The 15,107-nt window shown below is 31.4% G+C and overlaps 1 protein-coding gene across 4 annotated transcripts in view; it reads left to right on the top strand.

The window, feature by feature from the left end:
* LOC108685523 (protein phosphatase Slingshot homolog 2) overlaps positions 1-15,107 on the top strand; it is a 136,830-nt gene that overhangs the window by 98,913 nt on the left and 22,810 nt on the right. For 3 of the 4 annotated variants that reach the window (XM_018190356.1, XM_018190355.1, XM_018190357.1), the window contains one exon: positions 5,375-5,440. The exons of the other annotated variant lie outside the window; for it this stretch is intronic. In XM_018190356.1, coding sequence (XP_018045845.1) covers positions 5,375-5,440 — 66 coding nt within the window. The remainder of the gene's footprint in view (positions 1-5,374; positions 5,441-15,107) is intronic. 4 annotated transcript variants of the gene reach the window in all.

The raw sequence follows: 15,107 nt of genomic DNA, 5'->3' as shown, positions 1-15,107 counted from the left end.
TTTTGATGCGGTTGTCGCGAACTCGCGAGAGAGTTAGAGTCCCTTCGCGTGTTAGAGTTGCAATACGTCATTCGCTTTCTCGATCGGTTGAAACACTGTCGGTTGCAGCAACAGTTTGACTTGCTCAATCTTTCTTACCGTCTCTTTCAGGATAGATTACCTATAGTCTTAACTATATTACTTCATGCGCAATGTAGCCAGAGAATTTAGTTGACACGTTCAATGCCTTGACGGTTATGCTTCATCGATTTTATGATGTGTCTTATTGATACACAGTGCAACTAACTGATTATGTGCGTCGGATAGCAAATTAAATGAACTAATGAGTGTTATAAGAAAAGATTGAATTTTATTTTCTATAACACACCTTTTAAATCTGAATATTTGAGTGAATAATTATTGATATCAGTGCCAAGTATGCCACTGGTAATCAGTGAATTAAATGTGAGATTCTTAACCCCTGTTAAGCTAGCCCCCCCCCCCCTACCAGCGATAAATGAATTCTAATACATATCAATATTAGGTGCTAATTAGGTGCTAATTAGATGCTGAAGTCCGAAATTAGGTGCTCGAACTATTTGGCAGAAAAAAAAATTATTACGGGGAGGGGAAGCGGCTAGCTTAATAATAAGTTAGCCCTCCCCCTCCCAATAAAAAAAAATAATTATTGCGTAAACAAACAAAACAAATACATCAGAATTAAGTGCTCCAAAAAACGATCAAATTAATTCGAAAATATGTATTATATACAGAATTATATACAGAAATTAGGCGTCAGTCGAATAGTCGGCCTACAAGAGAGAAGTTGCCTTAAAAAATTAGATGTTCAGACAAATTTGGTGTTAAAATGTTTATTTTTTAATATTATTTAAGGATATCTAATCGTCGAATTAGACGCAGTCACCTGAGAAGAGAGAAGTTGCCTTAAAAAATTAGGTGCTCAGACAAATTCGGCAACTAGAAATCTTTAAATAAATATTAAAAAACAACATTTTAACATCAAATTTGTCTGAACACCTAATTTTTTAAGGCAATTTCTCTCTTGTGGACCAACTGTTCGACTGACGTCTAATTTCTGTATATAATTCTGTATATATTTTCGAATTAATTTAGTCATTTTTTGCATTGGAGCACCTAATTAGTATCTAATTCTGATGTATTTGTTTTGTTTGTTTACGCAATAATTATTTATTTTTTTTTATTGGGGGAGCTAACTTAATATTAAGCTAGCCCACAATAATGTTTTTTTCTGCCAAACGGTTCGAGCACCTAATTTCGGACTTCAGCATTTAATTAGCATCTAATTAGCACTTAATATTAGAACTCATTTATGCAGGTGGGGCTAGCTTAACAGAGGTAGATTCCTAACCTAATCTTTATTATGTGATTTAACTCCGTTTTATGCTTAAATGAATATGATATTGGAAGATTGAAATTAACATGCAAATATCAGTATTTTAGTTTTATAATGCTTAAACATTCTTTCTTTTTTAATTGAACTTCACTGATTATTAGTGCCAAGTATGCTACCGGATAATTAATGATGTTCACTGATTTAGATTTAAAGAGCAAATATTTGCAAACTTAATTTACATTGGCATTGTGATAGAGTTAATTCTAATGAATGTGATTGAGGCTATGCATTGATTAGGCTGATTGTTTAATCGTTGATCCATTGTCTTCTATAAATTTTACGTACGCTTGCTTCGAATATAAGAAAGGCTGTTTCTTCTTCAGTTTTATTTGCTAATCTTCAATTTGTAGCTTCATTTGTCATTAATATATTAAAATAAAAATGAAGTTTTGAAAATTGTTAAAGAATTGTTGTACGTTTCATAATGTTTAAATAATAAATGTCATAACTCACACAGAATTCTTAAATTGTAATTATGAAAAGATTTACTTTTTAGACTGCGTAGTGTATAAAATCTTTAAGCCTAATCTAAAACAATGTGCTCTTTGTTTCCTGTTTCTTGCTTTTTACACTTTTTTGTTGCCTGAGATAAAAGTTGACGAACTTTGAAAGAGATAAAAAACATGTGAAAAGAAACGCGTCAAAAAACGGTCGCAAAGAAAGAAAAAGAAATAAAAAACAAAAAATAGGAAACAAAGAACACATAGGCTTTAAATAAAAATGAACTTCGGGAGTTTATAAATTGCAGCGTTTATTACTACTTAAACACATTACGAAACGTACAATATTCTTTTAACAATTTTCAAAGCTTCACTTTTATTTTAGAGTTTTTGATATATAATAAAAATAATAAAAATGTATTTGAGTATTTTACGTTATTTTGAGTTCTATTTTTATTTAATGACATATCTTATGTAGATAATTAAACAATTTTTAAATTGTTCTCAAAATAATTTTTCATATTAAAACTTAATAAAACTTTGTACAAAACGTCAAGTTTATTCTTCGAAGAAATTACAATGGATTGCTTTATTATTTTTTCTTCTTGATATAATTCATCATCATATATAAGTATCCAAGTAAATTTGTTTGTAGTTATAATGTAAGAATTCTGAATTGTGATATTATTATTAAAACATTATAAATGTTTTAATGTTGCATGGACCGTTGCGTATATGTACTCTCTAAAATTTTTAGAATGAATTGTTACTCTAACTGAAGAATGAAAGCTTACGCTTAAAGATTGAAGATTGAGTCACTCTTTCAAGACTGACTCAATTTTCATTCTTTAGAATATCACTCCAAAGAACTTAGAGTGTATGGAATATATCTAAGAATGTAATCAATTCTCTGTAAGAAATTCTACTCTGTTTAACTGCATTGGGCGGTTCGAAAATCGAGAACTTAATATCTATGCGTATCTCGAAGAAGCATGAAGGGTCAGCTAAATAAATAAATAAAATTCGTTCGCAGACTAGAGGGTAACTGTAATCGGCGAGAGAGGCGAATTATGATCTGAAAGCAGAAGAAGGAGAACGTCCATCGTTTTACGATCTGGACGATAACGGTGCGAAACGAGTAATTTCGTCGGAGGGGGCGGAGGACTGAAAATTGCATTTTTTTCGTTCGTTTTTTGTGTTTCTTTGAGAGTAAGAGATCACTACGCGAATAATCCTCAAGGTACATGCAACACGCCCAAATTCCTACCCGCGAGGCACCTTTGCGTAACTGTTCGCGATTGCATTTGGTAATCGCTCGTAGCGACGCTCGACATTGTTTTTTTGTTTGTCCACGTAACTGCAACCTGCCGCGAATATCTTGATTGCGTAAGGTGTAAATTTCGATATCGCTTTATTGCGCTTTATTTTATGTATGCCTAAATGTCCCTATCGTAATTCTCATAAATTTTAAGAGCAATATTTGTCTGAGAAAATAATATTAATTGATTTATTAAATTGAAAGAAACAAATACAAAACGTTTGAAAAGAAAATTACAGGAAAAACTTTTATGAATTAATTTCATTTTAACATTGTTGTAGTTTTTACACTATTAAATATCAAGGAATAGTAAACGTCAATAGATACCAAAAGTATATCAATACTTTGAATTAAATAACTTTATTATGTTTAACGTCTATGTATATCAAAATATAAATCAACCCATTTTTGTGATTATTTTCAAAGTAAACAATATCATTCATATTAAGGTATCGTCCATATTATGCACTTAGTAAATAATAAACTAAAATTGAATTAAATGTAATACATTTTCTTGAGTTAAGTTGTTTAACTCCATTGTTTTAGTTAAATTAGCGATATATTAAATAGGAGCAGTAGTAGCGACTCATAGAAATGATTAAATAACTCAAATTATATAATTTGACACTAATTTAATCATATGTAACTGAAAATAGATGTAAAATAAGCTTGTTCAAAATTTTTGTAAGCCCATTACTTTTTATCGCCTGCAAATAAAAAAACATTGATGTTAACCAAAGCGTGTTATTAAATCTGATCTTGCTTCTAATATTTACGAATGAGGGAAAGCGATGTGCTTCGAATAGCACGGCCGTGCCGCGTATGTGAAACGAAGTTTGACGTGAGTACCGTTCCTTTCTGGAAAAGACGATCGTGGAATCAGTAAGAATTTCCCGGAAATCTAGCCGGCGCGTATTACGGCAGCGATTCGCGATTCGCGCAATGCTATCTGCTTTACATAATGCGTAATTAATGGCAGTGCGGTGAACGCGCACCCTTTCTCGTGTCGTAATAGCGAGAATTGCATTACCGTTGCAGTTTTGAAGCATCGTCGCTTCGCTTGCTAGCGTAACGACAATTGTCCGCTTGAAATAGCAAAATCGTGAGTTTGATCATTCATCCTGTTAAATCAATATTATTTATGTAACGTCGAAAACGCGTCGATTTCGCGGTGTCACGAACGGAATATTAATTCTCTGATGAAAAGTTAATAAAAATAAAATTGGAGTTAATATAGAAGTGACCTCAAAAAGCTCTGCAATTTTGAATAATTATAATGAAGTGTCTTTGTAGAAAAATTCCAGTTAAAGTGCATATGATGCTCGAACCATTCTTTGTGCTACTATAATAATTTAGCATTTAAATAGGGGAGAGAGAGAAGATAATCGTTTACATACGAAACGGTTTAACATTTAAAAGTAAATGATTACGAAAATAATCATTTGTTACACTGATAATGTAATCAAAAATATCGAAAAAATAATTGAAGTTTCTTGAAACTGAAATCTGATATTATTTCATAATTTATATATTGTACTTACGACTGTAGCCAGTCTATGCAGACAATTTATGCAGCATGTATAATTTCGAAAAATAAGAAAAAAATAAAGAAAATTATTTTGAACTACTTTACTTTGATAAAAACATTCTCTACTTTTCGTATGAGGAAAAAAAAATAATAGATTTGTAACATAACAAAAATTATAATATTTATTTAAGATAACAAGTATACATTATAACAAATTTTTACAGATTTTTAGAGATGAAAGCAAATCAAACAATTAAATCTAGGAATGCTTTTTAAATTAAAATTTTAACTTTTTTCCGTGATAAAAATGTAAAAATGTTTTTATTAATTGTGCTCTAATGAATTTACACAGTAGAAATTATGTAAGACATTATTTTGCTAAAAATATATATATAAAACTATGTCTTCTATTTTAAAATCCTTTGAATTATGTTTATTGTTATCTGAAAACATAAATATTAAAGCTTTAATATGATCCTAGAATTCCAGACTACTTTGTATTCTATATTCTTTGCGAATTAAATAATTTACATAGTAAAAGAGTCTTAAAACAATAATATTTTCTCTCATTGGTTAAATAATCTTTTAATAAAAAAGTATTACGTATAACGTTATCTGATTCATCATGGTTCTTAAAGGTCATCGCGGTCTCACTTCCGGATTTTATCTTTCAGGGGTTTCAAGGTCAGCGTTTGTGGCCGTCAACACATCTTCAAGCCAGTGTCCGTTCAAGCCATGTGGTAAGTCTGCATCTTTGATAAAACGAAACTGGTTTCGCAGCGATGTAAGAATGGAGCAAAAAAATAGCGGCTCTTAAACGTTTTTTTATGTTTTATATAACGGCTGTTTAATACTGTGTCAGAGTGCATTTTTAATGTTAAGTCGGCCTCTGTGCGAAGTTACTTAAGAATATAAAGAATAACATTAACTTTAAGAATGTATACTATCAGAAGAGTTTTAATTTATTTATTATTGATACTAATAATGATAATTTGCATTGCTTTACAAGAAACTATTATTTTTCTATAAACACTTTTGAGATAGAGAAGCGATGAAAGATTCAAATTAAATATTCTTGGCCAATTATTAGATATAAAAAAAGATATATGGTGCATTGTCCCCCTTTCAGCTACGTTATTGTTAACGTATTTATTTAAACAGTACAGAAATAGTACAGTATAACAAGTCGTGATCGGTTCTTGCGGTATTTCATCGATATCCGATATTCCGTCAGCTACGCTAATTGTGTGATTGGAAAAGAAGGGTCATTGTCAGGTTTAACAATCGTAGCTAATAGATAATGTTGATGTAATTATATGAACAATAGATAACCCAAAATTCTCGATCACGGAAGATACGTCGTATAGAGAACTCTAAACATACACAGGGTAGCAAGATTTTTCATGGAATTATTCTCACGCGATTAAAATAATATTTATCGTGAATCTGTACATTCGTCGCTCGAAATAGATAAAATAATTAAAGAAAGAGTGAACAAAGAAAAATTGAATCTAAATTGAACTTATTCTTAAAGATGAGCGTTCTTGGATGTTCTGTTCGTATTTTCAGAAAAAAGTTTGGTTGATCAAGGTTTTAAACGAAAATAAAGCAAATATTTTACGGGTATAAATTGTCTGTGTTGAGATTGACTATGATTGATGTACAGACTATGATTGATCTTCAAAATACATCTGGTTTGATGCATGTGCGCATATGCTTTTTTTTTATCTCGTACAAGTATGACTCAAGCGACACGAGGCGTGTTGGGATGAATTCTGGGTACTATAAAATTTCAGTCGATACCCCACATGTCAAATGATGTTATCTGAATTTTTTGTTGCTTTCTGATGCTTTCGCAACACATATATACACTGTTAGATATCAAAAGTTTAATGGCAGTCTACTCTCTTGAGTTATAACATTTTGTTATTTTTAACTTCTACATGTGTCAAAATGCAAATCAATTAATTTCTGTTGTTAGTTTTACCATAAAATATATCAATATCCACATTAATGTATACATTAAAAAATACTCTCTAAATCAGTGGATTAAGAAATACTCTCTAAATCAATCATTAATTAGTGGCATACTTTGAATCAGTGAAGTTCAACTAAGAAAGGAAGAATATTTGAGTATTATATAATTAAAATGATATTTGCATGTTAATTTCAATCTTTCAATACCATATACATTAAATTTAAGCACTAAAACAAGGTTAATTAGATCACATAATAAAGATTAGCTAGGTTAGGGATCTTACATTTAATTCACTGACTATCAGTGACATACTTGGCACTGAAATCAGTGATTATCCTGATTATACTGATTCAGATTTAGAGAGTAATGAACTAAATTTGGGTCAAATTTAATACATTTTCTTGTGTTAAATTGTTTGACTCTATTGTTTCAGTGAAATTAACAATATTGACATATTGAACAAGAGCAGTGGCAATCTATAGAATTGATGAAAAATAACTCAAATTGAATATAATTTGTTATTATGAATTTAATAGTGTACGTGTATTACATGCAATGAAGTGTTAAATATACGCAACAGCGGCGAAGTGCTGAATGATTCGGGGATGGGATGACGAAGATGTTATCGATGCGGAAGAGGCTGGACCAGCGCGAAAAGAAAAATCAGGCGTGGGTCGTTGTTTAATTGGTCGACATCACAATTGCCCTATGTGCGACCGGACAGACAGCAGGAACTTTCTTAGCCGCCCAACCTCTTCCGGTGCTATATTTTTTCAGTGCTAGCGAAAACAGTGCTGTCTCCTCCTACACGAATCAATTATACTCGAGCTCTCTCCTTATAACGTTGTTTTGATCAGTCAATAGGAGGAAATTGTTCCATGAAATTGGATTAATTAAAAAATTACGTTCGATTTTTGAAAATTAAGTACAAATTACGTTAAAAATTACATTAGAATGTTTTATTTGATATAAACTCTATTTGTCCACATATTACAAAAAATGAAAGATATTGCTTTGTCTTGTTGTAGGGTTTAAAAAAAAAAATCTTCTCAAGAAATAGTTCATTTCTCATTTTACAATAAACTTATCTCGAATAAAAGATGTTAAAGATAATATAATAGATGTGTTTTTTTTACTAAATGTTCCAAGTAAAATCTTTACATGTTCGGATACATACTTGAAAATAAAATAATTTTCTAGAAATTTTTTTAGGAGACAATATAGATTTTTTTCAAAAATCTGATTGATATTATATGTAAATTTTGTCGCTGTTGTCATATTACCAATTATTGAGTATTTTGAAATTAATTATAAATTTTTATATATGTATCGTTTTACTTTCCTTAATTAAAGTTAAATATTTACTTTGTATGAGGATATTAAAATCAAATACATCGATCAGCAATTACCAGAATAGGTGTCATCTCCTTATGTCTTATTCGCATGACCTACGACTTCGGATTTGTTATTTCTGGTACTACTGCGTGTGCTCGGACGATGTGTCTGAATTATAAATAGTCTTGCCTCCGATCCCGCCACGTGCATTAGCGTTAACCCGCGGCGATTTTTGCAAAAGTGCGATCGACTCGGCGTGCGTAGGTGTAAATATCTTTGATGTCTACCGCAGTGTGAACTTTCGTGGGTGTGCTAATAGATTAGTTCGTAAATTGATTTTCGCGTGTGTACTTGAAGCTATGAATCGCGATACTCGCGCAGTAGGAACGGAAACTAATTCAAATGGATCCTTGAAAGAAGAACAGAAAAAAGAACGTGGTATTATTAATGCAAAAAAGAATATATCTTATTAAGCAGAAAATATTAATTAAAACGACTAAGAGACGAGCAAATAAGATGTTTAAATAAGTAAAACATTTAATATTTTAATAAAATAGTAGATACAATGCAATGAATATACTTTATCATTATTGTTATTGTAAAAGTAAAATTGAGATGAAAAAAACTGATTCTTGGAAAATTAAATATACGAGAAGTTTAAAGTAATCATAAAAAATGAGAAATGAAAAAGTGTGTTATTGTAAATAAAAAATTTATTAATTTCTGCCATATTTTTCTATTTTTTTCAAATTTTATTCTTTCTAAATTATCTTTAGAAGTGAGATTACAAATATTTCAGAAAAGTATACTAAAAGTATACTTTTTCTCAATGTATAGCAATATTATATGTTTAATTATATTATTCAATCATATTATTTAATGATGAAATTAATTATTAACAATATTATTAATAAATTTTGAACAGACAAATTTGACAATAGTGAACGCACTTTTGTTTCAGCACTTCGCGAATTTAAATAAAGATTTTAAGTAATCAACTCCCAAAAAAAAAAAAAACAATTGTATCACTGCACAATTGTTGCATTCAAGTCCATTACTGCACGAAACATGACATGTCGAAATGCGTCTTGCACCGCGAACGAACATCGCGACGTCGGAATCGAACATCGTTGCTCGTCTCCTATCAACGACGACGACGACGACGACGACGACGACGACGAAGACGTCGGGACGTCCCTCGTCGTCATTCTATTTTTGGAAAAGCCCCCCGTTGGTCTCGACCATCACACCGTGGTGGGGTTGGCTATACGGACCACCGCCCGCGCCATTTATGGGCGCGTCGCGACGCGTGGTCACTTTGCCGAATTTCATTACGTGGTCGAACGACACTGAGCAACCCCTTTTGGAATCACTCATTATTTCTACGTGCATCCGTACGTTTCTTTTTTTTTATGAAACCTCACTTCCCACTACTTAGCCTGTACAGTTGCGTTAAATATACGTGTTTCTAACGCTATTAACTTTATTGATTATTTCTATCGTTTGATCTTTGATGATGCAGTAGTTAAGAGGAATTGATGGCATTTAATTTTGAGTTATACGAATTATAATTATATTATCAAGTTTGAATGAGAGATATTGGAATTAAAAAAAACTAAATTAAATTTTCTTAAAGAAAAAAGGGTAAAATTTGATAAATTTATAGAGAATAGTAAAAGTGTATTAATAAAGATTATCAAGTAATTTAAATTGCTGCAGAGCTGGTAGCTATTGCACTTAATGCAGATCTTATCACTATATATTGCAAAATAAGTGATAAGTATGTAAAAAGATAATCACATACAAAATTTATTTACGTTATAATACATTTTTTATTATACTGTTACTTCAGATATTAATACTTAAATATAAATATTGATATATTAATAATTAATGTTTTTATAATATTAAAAATGTATTTGTGGATAATACATATATAAATTACACACGTATAACATATACATATATTATAGCAATCAATGAAAATTGGAATTGTAAATTAAGTATATTGTTATTATTTCATTCATGTTAATTTAATTAATTTTGCTCCGCGTACAAACATAAATGTTGAATATGATAGACAATGTAATGAAACGCGTTAATTATAAAAATCAAGTTTTTCATTTCATTTTATCATTAATATGATTACGATAATATTATTATAAATAGACATTCTTTGTTCTGTTATCTTTGTGTTTGTATTTAGAAACTCTTGGGGATAATTGCTTCTTCGTATGTATGAGATACCTAAGGGCTATTGCGAAAGTTTACCTCCGTTTGGCTGACCTCTCTATAAACGTGACCCACATACGTAATTGAACTGAACGTATCCACTTCGTTTCAACTTCAAAAGTTTCTCGTTTGCAGACGGGAACTCCTCTCTGATTCTGAAACCCGCCGCTCAGTGTCAAGCGTGAAATATTAAATGTGCTTGATTCAGTAATCTTGATATTTTCTTTGTGAACGAATACACAACGCAAAGGAACGCTGTTTATTTATGAACATTATGCTACGCCTCGCGCAATTATTTTTTGATCCATTACGCGTATTCCCGAGGAATTTGCTTCTTATAGCAGTATAATTAAACATAAACATTTCATGTGGTTGAGACGGTTATTAATCAAGCTTCCTGTCGATCTTGTCGATCTCTTTTTACGCGATACCTTGACACAGAATTTCCGGTCGCGGCGGATTATGAATGTCTAGCTAACATAAGTGTACCAGTTTGTACCTGATACGAATTATTAACTAGTATATAATCGATAAAAGATTGTTGGCAGTGCTTAATGAATCGCTGAACTGTAAATGTAAATGTAATTAGGATTAAAAACATCATAACATTGATAAAGAGAAATAGATTAAAAGGAAATTTATGTAAATATTATAGTGTTAATAAGTAAATTTGTGCTACAGAAACACCCACATTTATATAGCGAATTGGTTGGACTCAGTGTGCATTGGTGTATTAAAGCCATTGTACACAAATTGACGCAAAGATGTATGTTAATTATAAATATAAAAATCGGTTAAATTGTAAAATCACTCAATACACCTTATTATGCTGTTACATAAAATTTTATCGTTCAAAATATTTGCATTTTATTTTTACATAGTTTTAATATGCATCAGTGCGCACTAATGCGTCTAATCGAATTCGCTATTAGATTCTTTCTTGTGTAAAATGTAGATAAAATTTAGAAGTCCATTAAATAATCAATTATAATAACAGTAAAGAAATAAATTTTAAGTGAAGAACAATAGACTCAAATTTATAGCGAAAAAAATCTTGGAACAGTTTCTTACTTCGAAAAGATTATATATTTACATTTTTACGTGCAGATATACCTGTATGTGAATATGTAATATACATAATATTAATAAATATCTGATAGTCTTGCTCTGAGACTAAATCATAATACATATCTTATTCTAAATATTCGATTCAATGGAAGACAGTTTGCGATCTGGTTTTTGTTCGACAATGCAGGACTAGTTTCCAGGCCGTAGTGACGGGTTCAGGCGTGATGAATGTTCAGTGATGAGTGCTGTCCATCTCCAATCGCGCAGATAACTTTCCGCGTAGAGTTCCCTCTAACGATCAACTCCAATTAGCACAAAGAGCTGATTTGATTGAGTGTAAATCATGAATGTGGTTACTCTTTCACGCGCAGAGAGGATTGTTAGCTAGTGAGACGGTATTAAAAGATTGATAAAAGGCCAAAACGAAAGCGCGATAGGATCATCTTTTTTCACTGGTAGACAGGAAACCGCTTCGCGGGATCATCGAGAATCAATGAACTTCAAGCGGACAACCGGTCAGAACCGGTTCCCGGCCGGATGACGAAGACGAGAACTCGAAATGACACCTCGTTCTGTGATGAGGTTGCCGACACTTGTACAGCATTCTCATCATGAATTTGATCGTGTCGATAGCGCGAGAGATCGCGTCATAATCCCGCATTTCTAATGCCTCGAGAGAGCCACTTAAAAAACTGTACTGTTGATTTGATATTTAATTTGTTGCATTATGCTATATATGATAATTTTTAATAAATTAAGAGAAACGTTCTATTATTACGCAAAAGCAATTGCAGCACAAATTTTCATTGATGTAACTGGTACTGGTTAAATTTTTTTTTTTTTCAATAAAAATTTAATTTTGTAAGTAATACTTAAATCAATTAAAAATATTACACTATTTAAAAGAGATTCTATTCTTTTTATATTAAAAATTTATATTCGCAGAACACTATTACTATTTATCAGTTTATAATCTCAATGGCAATTTTTTATAATATAATTATACCTTTTTTTACGTATTAAGCATTACCAATAAAAGAGAGAGGAGAGAGGGGGGGGGACTTATTCCTGTTTATGAAAATGTAAAAAAATAAATATCTTTATTCCTTATCTTGATATGGAAATTTTAATTAGAATGAATAAATAGACTTAATGCGAATATTTAAAATAGAAATTCTCGTAGAAACGGAGTTGATAACAGATTATATCCTTATCGTCGCGCAATGTTGACACGCATGAATGATATCTCGCGGATGCGTCTCTTCATCGTCGATTTAAGAGCTATCAATAAGAGTTGCTGTCATTTATTGACGAGATCAATCGGTCGACAGCCTGTTCGACTTTGCCGCTCCTTGCTTGCTTTATATTTTCGCGCCGAGGTTGTCGACTCCTATTCACGTTTTCACTTTTTGTCAGAGAAACCTCGGGCACCGATTTCAACGCAAGTCGCTTTCACGTTCGATACCGACGCTATTTATAATATTATTGCCGGAGGAGACAATGATACTGGCGTCGCGTTTCGGATATATGAACATCAAAAAATGATGCTGTTTCATTCAAGGCACTATGTTTTCCGTTTTTATTATTCAAAAAAAAGCTTCAATGTTTAACTCAAGATTTAAAAAAGGACTAAAATTAAATATTGAATTGCTGTTATGAGTATATATCAATATATATTTTTATAATGAAATTTAATTAATTTCTTACTCTTTTCGTGTCTACATTTGTGTTCATAATTTTAAAAAATCATCAAAAATATACGTAAACGAATATCAATTAGTTTTTTAGTACGAGCTTTTTTATGTACAATGAGATGTTTCTTATAAATATATATATAGGGTGTCTTATAATTACTGCCAAATATTTCGAGCGCAGGTAGAGCGGACTAAATTAAATCGAAAAGTCCTTTATCATTTTGCAATAATTAATTTTCGCAATAATTAATAAGATTAATTACTAAAAATCGCCGAATATTGGTCTTTAATAACTTTTTACTCAAGTACTTCATATATCAACTTTATAAAAAAAAACAGCAAAAGACAAAAATTATTATTTTTCTCAGAGCTCTATGAGAAGATATAAAAAATAGAAACATATTTATAAATCATTGATATAAAATATGTGATTAATTTATATTTTGTAAGTTTTCAGATTTCCTTCCTTTTGTCGCTACAATTTAAAATAACGTTTGGTAAATTAATCGAAAAGATTTCATTGTCGCACTCATTGCCGCTCGCATTTTAGTGTAGACCGCGTGCTTGTATCGTGCTTTGCACACACGCTTTGAGGGGCACACTTTACAAGGCCGTGATATGGTGTTTAATGGAATTCGTCTGTCGTGCGCAGGCGGACACAGCGATAACTTGATTCTCCCGTCCGCGTCAGTTGACGACCGTGTTCTCCAGATAACAGAAGCGGATTCGAGTTCCCACGTTATCTCATCATCAGCCTTACACCTTCCTCGGTTTCATTATTGCAACTTGACGTCTCTGGGTTTCTATTCGAAATATAATCAAAATTGACTTACAGTATAAATTCAGTTGGATGCTCGATATGCACTGATGCTTATTAAAGTCGTTTTTCTTAAATTGACATAAAAATATGTGTTTAATATAAAGCTAGAGAAATTAAATCATGAAACTCTTAATACATTTTTATTGTGCTGTTAAGTAAAATCTGTATTTTATAATTTGAAATATTTGTATTTTACTTTTATATATATTAAATCAGTAAACAATGGTTTTAATAAGCACTGGTGATGCACTAGTACGTCTAGTTAAATTCACTATTAGTTTACGTAGAATAAGTTATAAAGAAGTAGCATCAAGCTATTGATGATGCGACAAGCTTTTTTATCTCGTTTTTAAGTGAGAATCTATTCCTTCACACGTTAATTGCGAATATACGTATATCAGTTTTATCTCACGTCCGACCTTACGTCTGTCACCGATATGCGATGGCTTTTGAAGCAGCTATCACGAACTTCCGCCATCTCCAAGTCTCGGCTCTGTCTATTGTGGCTTTGTTTTCTCTGCCGCGTATCGAGTTTCCTTTGAAGGGGCGTGCGTTGGGGATAACTTTCAAAACTGATAAAACAGAATGCGCGATAACTTGGTTGCATCGCTTTCGTTTTGCATAGTTTTGCGTAACCATGATAGCACATTGACATCGACGACATAATGATGAAAACCACATACGACTATTAATTGTATTAACTAATTGTATTGTGTCCTCATATGTAAAACGCTGATTGTTCATATCTTTTCTATTACTGTTTTCTGTTTCAATATTTCCGTATTTTGTTATTTATTTTCTCCAACTTAGTGTTTATATAAAAGAAGATAAGATTTTAATTTATAAAACAATTCTTTGATAAAACAAGTTGCCTCAGATAATTAGTTATATAAGATAATTGGATTGATAAATTAGCTTGGAAAGTCTTATACTTGAAAAGATAATTAAAACACAATTAAAAGATAATTAAAACAAACAATGTAACTATGATTATAAAATTAGTGATAGAATGATCACTGATTAATGTCAATTGATTTGCGATCATCGTTCCAGTTGGATTCTGTTCTAATTTCTGTAAAGCTTAATTCGCTTAGCTTGTCTCTTCCCCCGGTAGTGTGTTTCCGCACCAACAATTTGTCTTTGCCGGTTTTAAGCCGGTCTTACATCTTTTTCGTTCATTCGCCGACTCATTCTAACGTTGAAAGACAAGACGGCGATAAAGGGTCATTCAACAAGATTGGTTCCGGTTGGAAAGCCGTTATTTCATTGTACTGGTAGTC

Source organism: Atta colombica, unplaced genomic scaffold, assembly GCF_001594045.1.
Source record: "Atta colombica isolate Treedump-2 unplaced genomic scaffold, Acol1.0 scaffold153, whole genome shotgun sequence".
NCBI classification, from domain to species: Eukaryota; Metazoa; Arthropoda; class Insecta; order Hymenoptera; family Formicidae; genus Atta; species Atta colombica.
Note: the sequence above shows the minus strand (reverse complement) of the source record. Positions and strands in the feature narration are given on the sequence as shown.